General features: G+C 32.1%; 1 protein-coding gene across 4 annotated transcripts in view; it reads right to left on the bottom strand.

Annotated features, from left to right (window-relative positions):
• Positions 1-18,937, bottom strand: part of LOC148304109 (uncharacterized) — a 356,867-nt gene extending 337,930 nt beyond the window's left edge. For all 4 annotated transcript variants that reach the window (XM_088268853.1, XM_088268851.1, XM_088268854.1 and 1 more), the window contains exon 1: positions 18,400-18,937. In XM_088268853.1, coding sequence (XP_088124979.1) covers positions 18,400-18,516 — 117 coding nt within the window. In that variant the 5' untranslated portion in view covers positions 18,517-18,937. The remainder of the gene's footprint in view (positions 1-18,399) is intronic.
• Positions 18,938-23,637: the final 4,700 nt, after the last annotated feature.

Genomic DNA, 23,637 nt, shown 5'->3' with positions numbered 1-23,637 from the left:
TTGTTAATAAGAATTTTCGTTCCAACTTAAACTGCAGTTTAAACATTTTGTATCTTTTTTTTTTCAAACCCTAATCCGCACCCGATAGTGCGTAGGGCACTGCATTATATAAACGCAGTGTTATCTTGATCGTCAACATATGAAGGCAAGGTATCAGCCCTTCGCCTCGGGCACTCGTCCAGGGTAATATTGAATAAATATTAGAGTGAATTAAGTATACTTATTTGACCCCATTGGAATCGAACCCGGGACCTCTAGCACCGTAGCTAAACACGCTAACCATTACACCACGGAGGCGGACTAAATACATATGTGTTAATGATTTAAATATAAAAAAAAACACAAAAAATAATAATAAATTATATAACTCACAAATATAAACAATAAATAATACATGTAAGTTCCTCTCCAAGCACAAGAACTTAGTCTCTTTATTGGAGAGAACAGCGTAATTAATTTTAAGATTGTAAAGTAGAAATGCCTAGGAAATTAGTTAAATTTTATAAAAAAAACTCCTGTAACTATATATATAAATAAAAATAAAATATGCAGACTAAAGATTTTGAGGATTACATGTATCTATGACATGTATGTAATGCATGTATGACACAAATCTTAAAAATATTATTACGATATTTTGGCTCCAGTTTACAGATATATATATATATATATATATATATATATATATATATATGTATATATATATATATATATATATATATATATATATATATATATATATATATATATATATATATATATATATATATATATATATATATATTTATATATATTTATATATATATATATATATATATATATATATATATATATATATATATATATATATATATATATATTTATATATATTTATATATGTATATATATATATATATATATATATATATATATATATATATATATATATATATATATATATATATATATATATATATATATATATATATTTATATCTTATTTATATATACAAACCCTGTAAGCGAAAGCCCTCTCTAAACACGAGCAATCTGCTCTCTTAGTGAGGTAGCACGTAAAAAAAAATAATAATAATAATAATAAAAATATGTAACTATGTTGATTACTATGTTGATTGTAACTTTGTTGATTATTTTTGCCATACAATGTATTTTTGATTAAAAAAAAAAAAATATATATATATATATTACTTGTAAGTGATAATAATTGATATTGACTTTCATATCTACCGAATATCGTGAACGTAATGACAGAACAACCTGCAATGCACCAACAATTCGGGATGCATAACGCTCCGTAATGCGTAAATAAATAATGAGTACACACGCTAATTACACACGCTCACATCTCCATTACAGCCATCCAACAAAAATCGAACATATTATTTTCTAATTGACAAGCGCGTCGGATTCATAACTAATATTCATAAATGTACGCTCATGGGTGAAAGAAATAATTAACAATAATGATATTCGGAATAATTAACAATAATGATATTCGGAATAATTTAAATATTAAATATATTCACTCACGATTCAATTATTGACTACTGAGATTGAATACTTAGGTCTAATTATCCTCTCGCATCGTCTATTCAAATATTGAAGACTGTACTCATTTTCCCACGTCAATATCATGTCCAACATTTTTTTTATAATTAAGTCCATAAAGTCAGCTAATTAATATACCTACCGAAGAACGAAACTGTACAATCCAAAAAAATTGTAAAAAATAATTATAATGAAATCATAGGCTAATTTCTATTTTTATTTCAATAGCAGCTAATTCTTAGATACTAATAATAAACACCCGATTTTTTTGGTATTTTTTACAGACCACTGTATGGTACGCCAGAAATCGCGATTACATCTGAATGGCTGTGAAAATTTAAGAAATTAACCATTGAAATTTAATTTAATGAATGATTAGAAGAGTGTTTTTATTGTAATAGTGTTTAGCCTTTGCAAATAATACACAAATTTTAAACATGTTTGGGTATGTCCAAATTCTTGTTCACAATAATATGCATAAAAAAATTAAAATCATGTTTTCATGCGTCTCCCGGTATGTGAAATAATCCAGTTAGGGATCATGCATACATCTAAATAAAAGGATCTCTGCTAAATAAAAGCTTTCTTAAACCAACCTACTTGGCTCCCGTGAATTCAAACATAAACCGTCTTGAGATTTATGATAGATGGTATGTATGAATCCCAAAATTTTGAGTAGTGTGGTTGTAAATTATTGGTACAAATGTCCATGTTACACGTACGTAATGTGATCACTTAAACCACCCTATGACGGTCGTAAGCCCCGTAAATACACAAACTTCCATATTCTTCTTCATCTATGTTGAGATGTCAAAATAAAAACATAGATTACCTAATACGTATTATTTTTACTCTCCAAACCTCAACGTCCACCTTTTATTTATCTTAATTATGAATTGTAGAGTGTACATAACATAGTGTTAGATATTAAAGACAGTTCGAAATAATTCCAATGCAATTGATGGGTTTATGATTAATTTTGTTGATACACATCGTATAGTTGAGTTGAGCCATACAAAAAGACAACGTTTACAGTTGGTTTTAATAAAAGGTAATAAGTACGAACCGGCAATGCAGTAAAAAGACGCTAGCACTGTTACTATCGTATTTGTGGCCCAGTCATCTTTCTATTTTATTATTCTCAGCACCATCATGACAATAGCATTATGCACAACGTCATACTGCCAAGTCATACAACCAATCATAGCGCTGGTGTTCTTCTGTTCTTGTAACGTAAAATAAAGCGTCTGTGCCCCGTACAGTGTTTAGTGCCGAATAATTAATAAAATGGTAGATATAAACTGCTGTAGGTACCGGAATACGGGACAGAGGTTTGTTAGGGCACGAATATTGCCGTACCAAAGTAGAGAATGTAATGGCTGATCACAGAGAGTACAGAATATGCCTATAAAAGTTCAGGTGATAATACACAAAACAGTAACATTCTTTAAGTGTACCCTGCGCCGGTTGTTTTTATTGGCCAGTTGATCCCACGGGCTTTGAAAACTGACAGTTTGAGCAGTTCACCAATATTCCGACACAATACATATAAGTCAACATTATTCTTTCACAATGGACTCTAGAAGAAAAGTATGTTGAATTTCTGTCGATCGGGTATAAATTACTCAAGAGACCTTTACACATTAATGTATCCAAATTACACAAGCTTCCGAGCAGTTTTATATGTAATCACCAGTGTCATAGCATCCTCTATTTCCTTTCATATATAGTGGCAATGTCATTCACTCTGACTTCCTTCACTTACATCATCTGTATCCTTTTGAAAGTTCCAATCCTATATCAAATAAATTAGAGACCACAGCTTCATTTCATTACCGTCTGATCTGGCGCTGCGCACTTTAGACCATTGGGTCTTCTTCTTTGCTCCATCCCAACTTATCGTATGTTTGGGTCAGGTCTCTTGATTCTCGGGTTGTAGGTCCTTCTATCATATACAACGTCATCTAGGTCATGCCTTCGAATCCTGTTTTTTTTCTGTAGCATCCGGTCTTCCTCTAGATGTCTTTCGAAAAAGAACCATGGCGATCGCCTGGTTTACAATGTGTTCAGGTTCTCTAATATAATATGTTATTTTTTAATTAACGTTTTGCTTAGTAAATACCACTATTTCTTTAAATCCACTGTGACACGTGTTTCGATGGATTCCGCAACATTTTCAAGTGTCACAGTAGGTTTTTTTTAGAAATAGTGGTATTTACTATGTAAAACTTTAATTTAAAATGGATAGTTTTTACCACATATTGACTATCGAATCAATTAATGAAATAATATGTTATGTTTCAGCGGTCAAAAAGCATACATATTTTCCACGCATTTAGGCATTTTGACTAGACAAAAGTACCAGTGCCCACCTGGAACTTTCGATGAATAGAGTATGCAACTTTAATCATAAAACTCACGGTAAAACCTCAAACGTGCTTGTATGTATTACGTTACACGGGTACATTCTGTAATAACGAATTATTATTCAATATTACAGGTTGTCATTTCACAGTCTCGGATGCCTTCATTTTTTCGCGGAAGATCACGATTCGTCGGGCGCACTCGGCATACCCGAGTCGCCTCACGTGTTCCTTAGTATTCCGTCAGCGAACACATCGGAATATTGGAGATCATTGTCTACACTGTCGCATCTCCATTTCTCTCATTGTGCTCGTGCGACATGATTGCCTGTCGCCGAATGAGTGAAAAAAACTCTGTAAATAGGGCCCTGACAATAACGCGAGATGTTTTGAATATAGGAGTCGGTCCCACCGCACGCAATGCGGCGAGAGGCAGATATTGTTTGCGCGAACCGGCGACTGACAATGCGAAATTACATATGCAAATAATAATCGACGGCTAACATAACAATGCCGGCGTAATTACCCCTCGGTGAGCGAGACTCGTATGGATTTTGGTATTGAAAATTGAAAGCCTAAAATTAAAGGTGCGTTGCGTAAATATTCATACGCGGAAGAGCTAATATCGACCGTTATCAGCGGTAAAGATAATTAGTTGATAATATAGTAATGACATTGAGTTCGTTATATATTTTACTAGGGCAAATTTTGGATAATTTTGGGTCAATAAAAGTAATTTCATTTTAAGTCATGCACTAAGAAATCAATCAAAATTATATATAAACAGTAGGTACTTGAACATCAAAAAAATATATAGATATCCATAGATATTGGGTTAACATTTTTTATTCCAAGAGGTAACAAAACGACTTTAATAGGTGAATTAAACTAACTAACTAACTAACCATCACGCCGCTTCTCCGCAGGGGTAGGCAGAGAGAATAGAACGCCACACCACTCTGTCTTTGCAAACATTCTTCGCCTCTTCCACGTTCATGCATCTCCTCATACAAGGTGACTTTAATGACATTTTTTTATGAAACGTGAAAATTCAATCGTATACTAAAATGGACACTTTAATTTTTCGTAGAAATATGCAAATTTATGATTTTTTTCGCAAAGTAGATGTAAGTAAGTAGGTACCCACAAAAGGTATAACCTTGAGAGTCACGAGTTTACATAAACTGTTAGATGACGCTAGTGCGTAAAGACGAAAAAAAATGCTAAATTCCTGAGCATAGACGGCAATGGTTCGATGGTGCCAAATAACCCGTTAATCAATAACAAATATAAATATTAAAAAAAAAACTAACGGCGGCGCTAGATTATTTTCGCGTTCTCACGCGATCGGCGCCCGCCATATTTCTTGCCCGACCGAGATACTTGTGTCGCGAGATGACAGTGAACTTGAGCCTTGCATCACCATACGCAGATAATACAGATCCGCTAGATAGCGCTTCATTTCCCGCCACAGTTCATACAGATAGCTATCCGTAATATCTCGTGAAAGGCCATTTGTCACCGTGAAATTTTCAGTAGATTTATCTAAGGCACGACGCGATCGGTGCAAGGCGCGCAATGCAGCCGACCCTAGGAACGTGTGGGAGTATGGGACTATGAACTGGTACCGCATTCGCGTGCAATTTGAAAAGGAAACAATCAGTATCAAGAACCTATTAGAACGAGGTGTTATAAACATTTTGCACCTTCCATACAACAGCGTTTTCTTTATAAAGTACGTCACACATCGAAGAAAATGTTACTCATGACACAGCTGCCAATTTTCCCGAGAAGCGATTTCTTACGTCCGCGTAGTATGCTAGAAATCACACGAATTTTAAAGATGATCAGAATCTTACGCAATAATATATACAACGATACTTTGAAGGATATTTTTTCTAATACAAGCAACGAATTTACCCTACAAAAGGGTTGTTATTAATATTTTATCGTTATCTCAACATATATGAAGAATATGTGTCCTTACATATACGTATATGTATATTTGCACAAGGGTCCTCCACAGTTTGCTATAAGATGTGGCTATAAGATGGTTAGTTTAATACATATATGCAAATACAAAAAAAAAATCGAAATAAACGCTTTTTAACCTTTATATTTTTCTTATCTCAATTGGAGATTATCGGATTTAATGTTTATAACATTATCTTGGTCACAAAAACTCTAAAGTAATGCGATAAGTATTAAAATTCAGGTACTACTACAGGCTTATATTATCATCAAATATTCAACGCATCTTTTATGATCCAGACTGAAATTGTAACCATGAATTGAAGCATGGTTAAACTGACGTACTAACAACTACACCAGAATAGCGGGAAATTGATTAATTATATACAAAAAATACATATTACACGAGTCTTAGATTCTTCACAATCCACCTTCGTCTCTTCGTACATCATTTAAAAGTTTTCTTTGTGAAGATGTCAGAGAGATAAAAGGTCAGATGATGCAATAAATGAGGGATAAAAAAATATCAATAGATTTATTTAAATACAGACTATATAGGGACCATTTCAATGCATGTTCTATAAATGGTTAAAAACACATGTCATTATTGACATTGCTATGAATGTAACCTACATAAACATATGATACATAAATATGTCACGGCACGCAAGGTCAAAATTTAACAGTCTAATCACTTTTGACTTCTGAAGACATCTTGTAGTTGGAGTCCTGTAAAGGACTTTTCTATGATATACATATATATTTTGAGAATGTATATATTACTCACTCCTTTCAAGAACATCATAAATCAACATACTTGATTTTTCAGGAGAACGTTTGAAAATATAATACTATATATCAAAAATAAATATCAAGCCACTTATTGAACTTTTTACTGTGCAACAGATCTTTTTAGGTAAAACCTGAAGGTTTTTTCTCCATTTTAAAAATATTTAGTACATTTAAAAAAATAATTAAACAATACCTTTTTTCAAAATGCAAAAACAACACTTTCTGCCCGTTTAAATATGCCTCTTTTGCTGGGATATAGTACATTTTCTGGGCATTCCGAAAACATGCACAACTGAAAATTTACGATTTTTGATTTATGACGATCTTGAAAGGAGTGTGCGATATGTAACCTGAATATTTTTAACCACTTAAACGTAAGCAACTTGTAACAAGCCTAGCATTTAGTTATATTTGATTTCTTATAGAGATAAAAAGTCCTGTAAAAAGAGCATACCTTCTATTTTAAAATCTGCATTATATTATTAAAGTATGTACTTATATGTAAATTGAAGTTTTTTTTACAGGTCAATTTTGCATATTTTCGCGAATGCAGCATTACTTATAAAAATATTAATAGATACTTAAGATCAAATACAATTTCATTAAAATACCGTTAGGTAATAAAATTTAACGATTCTAGGAAATCGATAGAAAATGTCATTTTGACGCATATGAAGAAGTATTTATTTAATATTTTCCTAAAACTATATATAGGTTGGTACAAAGATTTTATTTATTATTGGATTACACTAATGTTTTTTTTAATGTTTTAGATAATTATATTCTTTGGATAGCATATTCTAAGGATGTATTAAAAAAACATTTTTTTAAAAAAAAACATAAAATATGCTTACTTTTTTCTGTACTTAGTAAAAAATAAATAAAATATGTTAGCATTTAACAACGCGACAGTATTTTTTTTTATAAATCTCCAAAAAAAACAATCAAAGAATAAATGAAGGTATCAAGACGCAACTGTTACAATATATTTTATTATAATTACTGTTTATGATTAATTAAGCTGCACGTACCTCCACGAGATTTAAAAAAAAATTATATCGATTCGTATAAAAATATGTTACAAAATAATGTCTTATATGAATGATTGTTACATAAATATGATGCCCTGGGTGTTAATGGAAGTGAAAATTGTCATAACATATTGTAAACTATTACATCACAATCATTCAAGAAGAAAATTAATTAATTACCCGATATATTTTGGAGCACGTAAAAACATGAGTTGATGAAAAGGAAGTTGAAAAAATGAAAAAGTCATCTTAAATTATACAAATTATAATTCACATTTTTTATCGTGTTGAATTTCTTCTTCCTAAATGGCCGTTAAGCCCATTGTGGGTTCTAACGTAAATATGAAAAAACTTAAAGTATTATTGTTTCTAAAAATATCCAGAAATAATCACGAAATAATTCGTGAATCCATCCAATTAAGTTTACATATTGATAAGAATGAACAAGCTGTGGTTGTGGTGTATGTTCATATTGTATTGTAAGCTATATTGCTGTAAATTGATCTTGAAGGAATAACCGTTCTCTGAATTATGGGATATTGCGTTTATATGTATAAATATTTTGAATGCAAGAGCATAAAGATCCCGCCTGTATTTAAAGATAATAATGAAGTACAAAGCGTGTAAAGAAAGAAACGGTTGGACAGGTTGAAATGTGGGTTGAACGTAATATGATGATGTACCCTGCAACCGATTTTCTTCTTCTTCGCGTGGATAATAATGCGGTTACGGGGATCTTTATCCAAACCGGAGCCAATATTTGCGGTTTCTGCGTTCATCTTTAATGCCTCGCAAAAAGTCTGCGTTCAGCCTACCTGCGTATGTAAAGGTTGGCGCAATTACATAATGTGCCGGAGATTTATCGTGTCGGTCGGCGGTTTAATAACGAAACACACCACCAAAAGGTTACACAATGTCGGCGTTCAATGACAGAGTACAACAGTTTTTGGTAAAGTGAACCAAAAAATGTATCGCGCTTTCGCTATCTGGCCATATAATTAATCTACATTGAGGAAACTCGAAACTCTAATATTGCAAAAACCTTTTTGGTAAAAACATAGGCATTACCAAAGTACGCAGGAAGTAATTAACAATTTATGAATTCACTTGCTGGTAATAAACTTAAACTTGCACAAAATAGAAATAATATTATATCATGTTCACATTAGTCAGCTACCGAGATGTATGGTAGATATGTCAGTTAGAGGAGATAAACCATATTACGTTCATAATGTTGACAAGCACCGTTAAAGCGTCTTCATCAAAAGCAACTACTCTCTAGCAATTTACGCAAAACTTCAGATGAAGGACGGTGATATGGACCTTGCGATGTATTAGTATTATCTTGCTGATATCCTCACACGAGCGGAGCTTGCTAAAAGACTTGTTATAACGAGTGAACTACATTTTCGCCAACATCTAAGCTATTTTGTAAGGAAGAATGAACGGAGACTTAAAACGTGTTTCCGTCTTGCGATTCAACACCAAGCCAACAGCCCGGGGCGAAAACTTGAATAAATTAAATATCATACAAGTCGGAGTGATTACTAGGCGACCTAACGCATAGTTCGGTGAGTACCATGTTCATCAGTATGCGGGGAAGAGTGGTCATGACGTTATTATGCTAATCACACGTCTTCATCTGACAGCATGCGTCCCCGAGGTATCTTTTCCCTTATTTATAGAATCCTTCCTTCGGAGAACCCTGCAGACGGTGCATAAGGATCGAAAGTAAGAAGAATACAAGAGACGTGAAACAGTTTCATAAAACAATCCGGTCGGCCGGCAACTGCGTACTCCGCAGCTCTGCAATCTGTAGAGATGTTATTTCGCTCAGTGGCGACGGATGACACGAAAGTGAGTGGACGATTGGTCATCAATCCGCTCATGCATCATGACACGCGTTTGCTGAATGGATGCAGCTGATGTTGTCACTCGCGGGGCAGTGGCCCGAGTGAGGGTCCGTCCGCAGGTGAGCCGAAACAGTGACACGGGCATCGGGCCGTACGGACACTAAATTCCGAAGAGGTCAAACCGGTCAGAGTCCTGACCCTAAGCGCGAGAGAGTTTCGTTTAAAAGCCGTCATATAATGGCGCCCGAGATATCGAAGATATAATGCGAATTCCGTGTTTGGGAAGATTTTTACGGTAAATAGGTCCTCGGGTTGAGGGCAATCAAATTTACGACTGACATCCACACAAGGTGCACACGAATACACACAGTTTGATTCAATGTGACACCGTTTATGTGCTACAATTAAGGCCCATTCAAAGTCACGAAATTAGACAAATAGGTTCAGCTAATGGTTACTTTGAACATGCTAAACATAACGGATCATTTAATGACAGCATAATTTATGCCATAATAAAATATTAAAATTGAGCACCTATGAAGGAACGCATACTTGCAGATAATCTTACAACTGTATATAATGGAGTTTTAATAATAATATCGATACTAGGATGTAAAAAAAATATCTAAGGAATACGAAGGTAATCTTTACAACATTTTGAGTGTGTCCAAATACTTGGTCATAAATTAGGATTGTCTTCAATCATAGGAGTTATTTTTCTTTTTTTTTCATCTCGTCTCTAGTGAAATTCTAGTGATTCAAGCACAATGTTTCGAAATTGAACCATATATGTATATAGAAGTTCCAAGAATTTAAGTAGTGTGGTTGTCAATCATGGGTAGAATTGGTGTACAGTGATCACCAGCCTATGACGGTCGTAAGCCCCGTAAATGCCCAGACTTCCATGTTATTCTTCATCTATGTCGAGATGTAAAAAAATAAGGTAATCTTTAGTGATTTACGTAGCAATATCTGAGTCCAGATCAGACGTAACTCGGGGATTCTATTGTCGTTTGCGAATCTCTGTCCTGGCGTAATAGTGGGCAGTCGTGGCCGCAGCACTAGCCCGGTCCCCCTACGTGCGTATGCTAATGCACAAGGCGGGGTTCCGCACCGCGACAGTCTTCAGCTAAGACAACTAATGACATATGCTCGGCACACGATGGAGTTTTAGCAATTATAATCGCCGTATTATGATGTATTCAACAGACAGGCAAGGTTGTGGACCCACGCGCGGCGCACCCTTTAAGATCTATTCGCCATTATACATAGAATGACGCCCGCATTCGAAAATCGCGAATAGAAAAGCGATACTTATGCGACAAGCATTAGGTACTCTTAAATAACTGATGTTATTGGTGTCAATGCTCTTTAACCCTTCATATGCTGGCGGAACTGTCAAGACCTATCGAACGATAATGAATAGCCAATATAGGAGCATTGTTGTGTACTATGAGGGGCGTTCAATATATACTAGGTATGATGGAAAAGAGTACAATTTTAAATAATTCTGAATGAAATCATACTTAATTTCAATGAACTGCTTTTTTCTAGCGATCTTGAGTTAAAATATTAATCGCCACCTTTAAATAGTAACTGTCGTCAAATTGTTTCCCTTGAGATCTATCCTTTTCCTTGTAGTCAATTAACGAATCTAGTTTGTATATTAAATATTGCATATTAAATATAAGGTATAATGTATATTAAATATAAAGCATTGTTAACTTTGTAGTATGGTAATATAACACCCTACTTATCATTTATCGTTCACTTTGTGTATTTCAACTTCAAGTCCACTTTAAAAAATATTCCCATTGTGATTAATTTCTCTTCTCTCTCTCTTTCAAAAATTTAATTTTTGTATAAGTTAAAATAATTTTATTTTAATGACCTGATGACGGAATGATTATTGCGAAACCGGTAGTCACGAATTAGTGTTTATTCAAGTGGTATTAAACAAAGTGAACGATGAATGATAAGAAGAGAGTGTAATTAAGGAACCCTTTGGTTTACTGGTATTTAAAAGCAAATAGAAAAAAATAGATTACAAATTAATTTTCAGTAATTCAAGTTATATAGATATAGACAATGATCACACGAGATCAAAAATAGTAAGATATGTACGCTACACTTTAGTTAAATCAACAACGTGGCTACGCATAGTAAAAATATAAAAAAACGAAGGCACGAACAGCCTAGTGATATTATGATTGTTTACGAAACTGATAAAACACGGCCGGAGCCTCACACGATCTTGTTAACATCGCACAACAGAGATATCCGACAAAACGGCCAGTGTACCGAGCTTTGAGGTATGGGGCCCACTCGGGCCGCAGCGCGGAGATCGTGTAAGAGTACGCATACCCGCTATTAACCTTCCCCTCCCGGTGATACATATTTTTTGTTTAAATACAAGAAAAATATAAGTGTTTTTTTTATTTACAAAAATATTTCATTTACATTTTATGAAAAATGTAAAATGTTTATATTCTTAATTTTTTTCTCTTTTTTGTGTCTATAATAGGTTAAAATCGTTAAAAACAAAAAAATGTATTAAAAAGAACTCCACCGACAAGACACACAGGGTGGCTTGGTGGGTCTCTGCAACAACAAAAAAAGTTCCAAATATGTATAAATTGTGATTGAAATAAATGTATGTATGCATACATACTATTTCTGTGAGCCTAAGCGGCTCATTATTAGAAATAGGTATCAAATTGTGATAGAGTGGGTTCGAACCCAGAAATTCTGACACGAGAATCCGCGACACTAAACACGGGACCACAACAGAGATTTACTACAACTCGACTTTTAAAATGAGAATATCAGTATAAAATAAAACAGATACAGGCTCACAATTTTTGTGTTCCTCCGTAATATATTTATGTACTTCATAAAATTCATAAATTTGCAGCGACGGTAATAAATAATTTGTAAAAAAATCGGGGATGATATCACCAATACACAAACGTTTTTCAACTTGTGCGTGCGTGGCGTGCTATGCGTATACGCGCATGTCGTAGCGTGTTTACTGCACCAGTAGTTCTCAGATCGTCTTACGCTGCGATCGTGTAGCTACGCTAGCTATTGCGGCGATTTACGATGTATTTTTTTCTCGTTTTCAGATACATTTTAACTTCAACTATGATCAATTTTAGCATTTGGGAATATTCACTTTTTTCCCGTTTTTATACCACATTTTCATATGGTGTAAAAAATATATATCACCGGTGCACGTGGAAGTTTTTAGCACCGTAAGGGAAAGGTTAAGTACAAGTACGATCATGGCTGGTACCCCAGAGGGTGATAGGGAATTATTTATAACGTGGCGCCTTCAATTAAATGCGTATCTTTACTTGCGGTTTCGCAGTTATCAGATTAACTGATAACTTAATCAGTGACTAACTGATTTAAAATAACTTCAAACAATAAAAGCCAACGGATAATGCAAGATTTGCACTTGAATCGTGTGGCAGTACATGAATTATCGATTTCACTTTACCGTATTCATAGGCCATGCTTTACGAGGCATACTTATGCGACAGTAATACAGAAATGAACACATATATATATATATATATATATATATATATATATATATATATATATATATATATATATATATATATATATATATATATATATATATACATATATATATACATATATATATATATACATATATATATATACATATATATATATACATATATATATATACATATATATATATACATATATATATATACATATACATATATATATATACAAATATGCATACATACATACATACATAAATACTACGCTGGTGTTATTATTATGCATAATCTGCTTCTGTAAAATTGGTTATCAGTCAACTGATATTTTTCTTGGCCGGTTGAAATATGGGTTAACGATACAAAACACCCATTACTAAATAGATTAGAAAAATCAACGCTAAACATCTAACTTTCAAATAGGAGGAAAAACAGTTTTATGAAGTAGGTTGTGAAATAATGTATATTTTTTTCCATTTAGTTCAACGCGTGGAGATGATGAATGTTGATTTTGATTTTTAAATAGAATCGGTATAGGTGCAGTAGTGTGGCAGTCAGCATTACTTAGTTGTTTGATGTGCATTGGTCATGTTGCAGTCAGTTCATCTATTTCTGGCCACGTGAAGCAAACGACCAACGTCGGTGTGTTACGGAAATGTCTAATGGACCAAGCGACAATGTTTTGCTGGCTTATTTTGGATTCCTCTTGTTTCAGGAAAATATACACACACGAGAAACACATTAGACATTACACGATGCTGGATTGTATCATTCATTCATCTGATCATATAAAAGAAATGTAATGACGATTTGACAAAACCGTTTTCCTTTTATAAACATTAAAAATAAAATATTGTAACGATAAGTAGTAGTCAAGAACTCAAAAACCAAATTTGAAAAGGGTTATTCGGGCGCATCAAAATTCATGCAAGCGAACAGAACGGACGTGGAAAAAGTGACGTCGAAATGTTTTTTGGCAACCCTAATCAACAAAAAATTGAGACTTCAGACTGTATTTTGGGTCAGATGCGCGAATATGAAATATTACTAAGTGGAATGATACTTAAGAAATCAAACCAATAAAAGAGTCATTAAATCATGGATTGAAGACTTCAAGTCCAATAAAAATGTGACCCCAAATTCAACGCTGCTATTTCGCACATTAACCCGTCATGACGCCTCTAATAATCGATATTGATGCGAGTTCTCAATTGCCGGTAACAAAATGACATCATTGATTATCGAATATTGAAATACATATAAATTAAAATGTTTATATTTTAAGATATATACATTTTATCTATCTCAGAAATCACATACATATTATTATAATAACTGTAAATTTTAAACAAATTACGAATGTTTTGAATAGAATAGAAAAAAGTTTTGTAGAAAGTGTAATAAATCGTAAAATTACCGATTCAATGAAGTGAACGATCGATTATTATTATAATGAAGCAAACAAAGTGCGACGAGGGAAAGAAAATTAAATAACCAAACGTTCAAAGGTTCAAAATATTATAAAAAGGCAACAGAGTAATGGTTCGAATCTACATAACATGAAGCAGAACTTCTCAGAAAAGAGGTACACCTACCTTTGTAAGAAACCCTAAATAATAATATGCAGTAATGTCAGGAGAAAAAATGTATCACGCAAGGAATGCATTGTGTGTCTGGCACGAGCCATCGCTCTTATTCCCATATTATACACATCACGACCTTAAGCATGCGTTTGAATTCCAGAGATTAATACAAATGCTAAGGAAATCGTTTTGATGCTAAAAAATCCATAGTTTATGTAACAAATGTGTTATAAGCGTAAAATACTATTTAAATGTGGAGTACATGAAATAACGGACCGAATAGTCATTATGTTTTTTTGGTAGTGTGAATTAAAGTATAGCAAAAGTACGTACATAAAATGATGTACGGAAGCGAAATATATTCTTTGACCTTCTAGTCAAAAAGGGCACTAATGATCAATGACCTGAAAGCGACCATTAGTGAACTCTCGTAGGAGGTAAAATACAAAAAACTTTTACAGGTCAAAGTACAAAATTTTGTCTATCAATTAATGTACCTTTCCGTTTTCAAAGCAGATCAATACGCAGGATTTTTATTAAACCATCGAATACCATAGTAAATAAACAAGCAAATGCAAAAATAATGAATAACTAGAATCAGAAGCAACATTGCCAGGTTCTTACGGCATTGTTTCGATTTACGGAGACAAAATACATTTCGAATTTCAACCCACAATGTTCAGTTTATGCTTCTACCTATGATATTGACACGAATAATTCTAGTAACCGTTCTGGTGACAAAACAAACCATTCAAAGTGTGTATGTAGCTCAACAAGAAAATGAGTGTGTTGTTTTCGTACACACGTGCAGTTTGCGATGAAATTGATCATTTAGTATTACTTTACGAAACACGAGCTTCCGTCACTCGCTTCCTTTACTTTTGTAACGAGAGAACCTTGTGCCCACAGATTAACGATACCGGTGAAGAATGTTATTACGATATATTGTAGATTACAGAAATTCATCAGTTTGGACTATAGAAGTTCTGTTATGGTAGCCGTTGGCAAAGATTTATGAACTGCGGCTGCGTAGTCGGTGACCCCGGTGTTCTATCACGAAATATTGCGGTGGAAGATTTCCTGTCTGGCAACCCGGTCAATCCTTGCCTGGAGGTTGAGTTGCCGTTAATTTACGACATCTGCATCGAGTGCTGATATCTAATGTCACACTTCACTCCGAACCGTTAGGTGTCACTCTGTTCCGCGTAATATGTGCGTAACAGGATGATCACAGATCGGGTTTACATTTCGCACCGATCGATCAGAAAACCGGGACAAAAAGAAAAAAAAACTATGTTATGATACTCGCATGATCTCTGGCTTTTTTACGACTTGTCTCCGTAGACGGTAAACGTATGAATCTGCCTTTGGGAATGTATTTTATATGGTCATTGGTTATACGGGCGCGGTTCCTCGTCTTGCCTAACGATAACACATTCCCGTACGAATGCAATTGATTTGATATAGAATAATACATAATGGATTGTCGGCATCCGTCCGTCTAATCCGTTCGTTTGAGGAGTCGAGAGCATGTGAATCGTGCTTCAGATAGATAACTTCCATTACTCTGGGTATTAGAGGTACTTTATTTATATATCGTGCATCAACTACGCACTTACAGACGTGTAGAAAATTACACATAGCATTACATATTGACGTTATCACATTTCCATCTATCCATTTTTGTACGTCAAGTTTGAATTTCTTTTCTATTTCTTATAATCATTTGGATATACATATAAAAAGATAAAAAATCAACACAAATACACATTTATGCAAATGAAAAACAATTTAACTATCTTGACCAATTTTTTAAACAAATATCTATAAGGGTTATCACGCTTTTTGTGTAGAAAAAATTACAATTTCCCCTGTCACGTAATTATTTTTCAAAATATATATCGATGAATCTCACATTTGCTATGCATTTTTTCCTGTCATGTAAAATGGACAAACTTTTGGTTTAAATAATTCTATACTATATCATCGGAATAAAGTACAAAAAATGAAGACAATTTATTCGTTATGATATTCAGATAACATGTCATGTTCAGACGTGTAAGGGCGATTTTCAGCAACGTGTAAAATACATTATGTGGCATTTTACACAATCGTTAACCTACGTGAAAAAGTGTAATGATAAAAAAAAATGTATTTTAAGAATACATGGGTTCATTTTATAATTTCTACTTGACTTGATGTTTAAGAAAAAAGCAATAAGTAATAATGTAACAAACGGAGGTTTCTTGAACGAACAAAAACATAACGATTCGGGTTGCGTTTATATTGATTTTTAAGTATATGGGGTATAGAGCAAGTATAATCGACTATCGACGATTTAAAATGTATGGAGGGTAAGATATGCGGATATGGATTTGGCTTTTAAAAAAATTGCATAGGTAACATTTAACATGAACTCTGAATACTGCAATAAATCGATTGAATTCATTTAAATTTTATATTGACAATTTTAGTTATTTTAAAAAGCATATTTCTACTAATTGCATTTCCCAGTGTCTACATGACTTCAATCTAACCACACCTAGGCTTATGCAACATTGTTTATCTTAAATCTTAGTAAAGTTTTATAAAACTAGTGCCACGGCACCTATACTACTTGTAAATTTTGATATCTCTATAAAAAGACAATATAATTTAATGAAATGCGAGATTGAAAATTCTAGACAAAAATACTTGCCAGAACAGGTACCCACTGAATACTTAATCATCATATACTATATGTTGTTACGTAAAATAAATATATTTTTCGTTAATTTTTATCGTTGGGGGTTTCATTACAATTTTTTTTTAAAACTTTAACTCATATAAAAATCATAAAAAAAACTCGTACTATGTTCATGTGACATTTTTCTCTAATTATAGGTCATTTATAATGAATAATTTTATACAATGTATCAGAATGTGTCAGTCCAATCTATATTATCAGCACTATCTACCCACGACACTTCACAGTTTTACTAAAGTAGGTGTAGATATTTACCAGCCAATTAAATCAATAAACTCTTGGTCGTTTGAAATATTATGACGCCAATTTTGAGCAGGCAACCCACAAATGTTTGTAAATTTTCACTCTTACATATTTATGACGTAATATTAATTTGCAACCACTACAACTTATTTTATTACTTGGCTAGGTACGCAAAGGTTCAAAAACTAACCGGCACGAAAATATTTATTGTTAGCGAATAAGTGACGTCTCTGAATACTAGGAAACAATACATACTATATTTCAAAAATGTTGATATGAAAATACAACAATAAAAAATTGACCTCGTTCGCTTCTCGTTTACTTGGAATTTGAAAGAGCTTCGCGTATTCCTCATTGGAATTTTTGCCTTGCAATTCTATTGGAATGTCGGTTTTGGCGGGAAATTTTGTTTATAACGTTTGACCATAGAAAAAAATAGTTTTCTTCTTAATTAAAATCATTATTTGAATTCAGAATTTTTAATATGCATCAAAAAATATTGGTAAGTAGGAGCAACTGGGTGAATAGTAATATAATGATGGAGTAAAAATTATAAGGCTTCTATGGAAAAAGGGAAAATACGTATAATGATATCCGACTCTGTTTTACGTATAAGAAAATATTAAGTAACCCAGATGCTCAATAAAGTTTATTTCAATATCTTAATATTATTTTATATGAAACGGAAGTACGTATTGTAGATTTTTTTTATTGAGTGTAGATGAAAAACTTACCCGATTGGATTCCAATGCCTCGGCACTGTGTTCTTCCTTCTGCCGGAAGCAATTGGTACATTTGCTCTTGTTGAAAATATTCGGTGCAAATTTCCTACAATCTGATCTTGCAGACATTATTCCAGAAAAGCACCGAGAACGATTTGACAATGATTTCAGAATAAATATAACACAATTTCAAACATGATTGTCACAGCACAGCCGCGGAAAAATTCCGGGTTTAGCTTTACGAATAATCAAAACAATTTACTGTAAAAACACGTTTCTCAATATACGCCCGATGGGCAATTAGTAAAAATCACCGCAGTTACAGTAAACGTCAGTTTTAAGAACACACGTGACTTTTGAAAAGAATGTCGATTTATTTTCGATAACTTCACTGTACACAGGTATCGATTTAACAAAACGTAAACACTCCGCACTCGAAACTTCGTTGAATTCGAAAAATCATAACAAACGGATCATACCGACGGACCGCGACACGTCCGTACGCCCATTTTACATCTGATACGTCTGATAGAAATTACAAAACGGTAGTAAAACAACTTGGACTTGTTCACCTGCGGGTGTGTGTGTAATTTTAATTTGTTTCTTTTGCTCTGTCGCACGAATGGATAATCTATATTGTTATTTCATTCACACACTCATGCTTTCGATCGTTCCATAAGATCGCATGCGACATCTAGTGTATTTTTCTCGTACTAAAATCCAACAATTCTCTAATGGAACTGTTAAAGGTATTCACCTATTTAGGTAGATTTCAACGAATGCGTTTATTTTCTTCAGCAGAGATGGCGCTTAACGTAATAATATAATTTAAAAAAATGTATACATGTTTATAGATTTTTTTAAAAATAATGGTATGCATATCGTAACTAGCATTTAAAAGTTCTATTCGTTGTTTTTGTAATCAGTTTTTTTGCAGGTTAAATTTTATCGGTTTGCATTTTTATGATATTTAGGTACTTCTTTCGTTATAATTATATGGAAGGCTCTCAGATCCTAAGACATGCGTCTATAGTCTGCGATTTAATAACGTCATTACTATGGTTATAGTTTTAAAAAAGTCTTATGCAAAAAATATATGAAAAAAAGTCTAAAAATTTATTTTCATATTTTTTTTAGTGTGGTGGCCGCATAAAAAGTACACAGTAGGCCGTAGTTTTCCTAGCCCCAATGATCATACGATATAAATAATACTATCTTGGAATTGACGTGGCGAATTTTTATCAGGGTTTGCTCAAGGTTCCTTTACCATGGTTGCTTTTACTTTAAACATCAAATAGTAAAATCATTGAATACATTTTTAACCAACCGGAAAAAAGTAGATACAAAATAAAAGGAGATATTTTAATCGAATGACCTCCAAATCTCAGTTTGGATTATTTGCAACCTGAATGCGTGAAATGCGTATGCGAGGCAGGTCCGTGATGTCACAGTCATTGCGCCGAAAATAGTTTTGCCGACTATTTGAAATACCGATAAAGAAGAAAAATTCTATTTTGACGAAATAGGTTTAAAATAAGTCAAAAAACTGTTTTTTGAAACAAAAAGAACACTGTATTTTTGTAGAAATAAACAATACAAAACACAAAAAAGAATCTATTTCTTGCTTTGGACACTCGTGAAGTGACATATATAATTTTAACAAGGCGTTTGTAGTTTTTTTCATTTAGAAAATAAGCCATTTAGGTATATTGCTAATAAATGGCTTCTTTTCTATTAAGCGAGAAAACCCTACTTAAATTCAGATCTGGATGATAGTGACCTTTTTCATGTAAAGGTCGTAGATAATTAATTTTCTTGGTATGTAACTTGATAGTACTTTGGTAAGTGATGAAATTAATTCGGTGTAACAATACATAATTTGAGCCTTAGGTTGGAATTCCTATGCAACGGCGGACGTAGCAATCGACGCATGCTAACATTGTTTTACCGTTATCATTTTCCTAACTTGCATGTGATACAAGCCTACATATTGGATTTGATAATTAAAAAACACATGTATACATTTTAGCTAATACAAATTAACCTTTAATATCTTCACCTTAGTGCAAAACTATGCTTACTTGCATGAAAGTCAATATCATTTTATTATTTTATATACCATTTATATTGAATTCTTCATTCAAATCGTGTTTTCTCGTGCCGAGGGCACATTTGTTCGGCAGTGTTTTGTAAGTTACTTGTCTATCATGAGTCATGCAATCTCGGATGGCATGACCGATGACACTTTTTCCATTATCCATTTTTTAATAGCTCTTTTAAATGTAATTCCGAATTTTATGATTTTATGGGTACTGATTATTATACAGCTTCATTGTATAATATAAATTTAAAGTTTCTTTCTGCAAACGTCATATAAGATTAATTTGTGTAAATACATTACTGTCAAACGAGGTTATAGAAGTTATATATATATATATATATATATATATATATATATATATATATATATATATATATATATATATATATATATATATATATATATATATATATATATATATATATATATATATGTAATAAAATAACTAGGTACCTACCTATACATTTTATTAAGTACTTACAAAAAGTACCTACATAAAACAGTTCTACCACCAGATGCCGCATGCGTCGCACAGAATTAAACAAAAGAGATCCGATAGGAAAAAATTAACTGTCAGAATCAGATAGATAGATAGATAGATAGATAGATATAAAATTATTATAAAGATAAATTTAGAATAAACTTTAATTACAAAGCAACACATTGTTTATTTTATTATTATACACCCACTTTACATATTATTTACACTTAATTTTCAAAAGGAAAATATTACCACGTTATAAAACGACAATTTTGTTAATATGGAAATGGATTATGAAACATTAGATGTATTAAAACAATTACTACAATATGTTCGGAGTGAGAGAGAAAAATTAGAAGATGATCAAAGAAAACGATTAAAAGATAATCAAAGAAGACGTGGAAATCTAAGAACTAGTGATAAAATTAAAGATAAAAGTCCATGTAAGATTTGTGAAAATTTAAATAAGGGAACTCGATATCACTCTGAAGCAACGTGCTGGTTTAAAACAAAGGAGGATGATAAGATTAATAATAAAAATGAAGATTTACAAATTACACAGAAACAGTGCTTGAAGAATGAAAATAAAAATAATGTGGAAAAAAATTCTACAAAATATAAAATAAAATATACTCCAGGAAAGAAGAATTTCGAAGCAGATTGTGTGGGCAGGAATCCAGTATTAGAATCGAAGGAAAATGCAAATGAACAATTAAAAGTTGTAAATTTGGTTAAATTAGAAGATATTTTAAAAGATCAGAATAAAAATGAAGACATACAAATAACACAGAAACAGTGCTTGAAAAATGAAAATAAAAATAAAGTAGAAAAAACTTCTACGAAAGATAAAATAAAATATTCTCCAGGAAAGAAGAATTTAGAAGTAGATTGTCTAAGCAGGAATCCAGTTTTAGAATCGAATGAAAATGCAGATGAACAATTAAAAGTTGCACATTTGGTTATATTAGAAGATACTTTAAGAGATCTGAATAAAAATGAAGGAATTCAAAAGAAAAAAACAAAAGGATTGAAAAAACTGTGTCTACTTTAAAAAGGTCAAGAAGAAAAAAAAAAAAAAAGAAAAAAAGAACGGAAAAAAGAAAAAAAAAGAAAGAAAGAAAAAACAAGAAAGAAAAAAAAGAAAGAAAAAAAAGAAGGAAAAAAGAAAGAAAAAAAAAAAAGCTTTATCATATCACTAAACTTATACCAGTCCCTTCACTACAAGAAGATGATCCGGAGGACGAGTGAAAATTTTACTATGAATTTTCATCCCCAAGGGGGGAGATGTAATAAAATAACTAGGTACCTACCTATACATTTTATTAAGTACTTACAAAAAGTACCTACATAAAACAGTTCTACCACCAGATGCCGCATGCGTCGCACAGAATTAAACAAAAGAGATCCGATAGGAAAAAATTAACTGTCAGAATCAGATAGATAGATAGATAGATAGATAGATATAAAATTATTATAAAGATAAATTTAGAATAAACTTTAATTACAAAGCAACACATTGTTTATTTTATTATTATACACCCACTTTACATATTATTTACACTTAATTTTCAAAAGGAAAATATTACCACGTTATATATATATATATATATATATATATATATATATATATATATATATATATATATATATATATATATATATATATATATATATATATATATATATAAATATATATATATATATATATATATATATATATATATATATATATATATATATATATATATATATATATATATATATATATATATATATATATATATATATATATATATATATATATATATATATAAATTTATATATATATATATATATATATATATATATATATATGTATAAATATATACATCATACAACATTTGGTGGTCTTATTTTGACATCTCAACATAGATGAAGAAGAATATGGAGTTTTGGGTATTTACAGATATAATGATCTGTCATAACCTACTTAAGTGATCACTTTACACACATACAACATTCACCATTCTACTTGTGATTAGCAACCACACTACTAAAATTCTCGAATCTCCTAGATATATGATTAATCTCATGACACAGTACATTTGAGACATCTAAGTTAAATTGTAAATAAAAAGATTTACTTGTTGTTCTCCATCTATACTGAGATACCAAAATGTAAAAATAACTCCTGTTGGATGAAACCCAGATTTGTAAACAAGTATTTGGACACACTCAAAATGTTGTTTTTCAGTTTTTGTTGTTGCCCAGTTGGAAAAAATTACTACCAACGAATTCTCAGCATGTAAATTTAATGGCCGAAGTATAGCTATTATTTTGATCTTGCCACATTAGTAGGCCTGAGCGACCTTTATTGAAAGGAATTTTTATTACCAAGGTCGGTCCGATATTTTTACATGTGAGGTAGGTACGTGACGCAATAATATTGATTTATATTTTTTGGAGCTTAGCATATTCTAAACCTAGGACGAAATTCAATTTGAATTTGAATTATAGTCTTTACAATGGGTAAGCGGTATAAATTTTATTAGTTAATTTTTATAAAAGTATTTTCATAATCCGTACGTGTATGGTAACTTATGCATAATATGTACATAACTACCTACCTACATCACGTCCATCGCCGTGCGTCGCCTTCCGTCAGTTTCAAATTTCCGATTTTGTCTGT

This window comes from Brachycentrus maculatus, unplaced genomic scaffold, assembly GCF_059751285.1.
Source record: "Brachycentrus maculatus isolate JH-2025_06_01 unplaced genomic scaffold, ASM5975128v1 h1tg000334l, whole genome shotgun sequence".
Lineage (NCBI taxonomy): Eukaryota > Metazoa > Arthropoda > Insecta > Trichoptera > Brachycentridae > Brachycentrus > Brachycentrus maculatus.
This window is presented reverse-complemented; position numbering and strand designations above follow the sequence as displayed.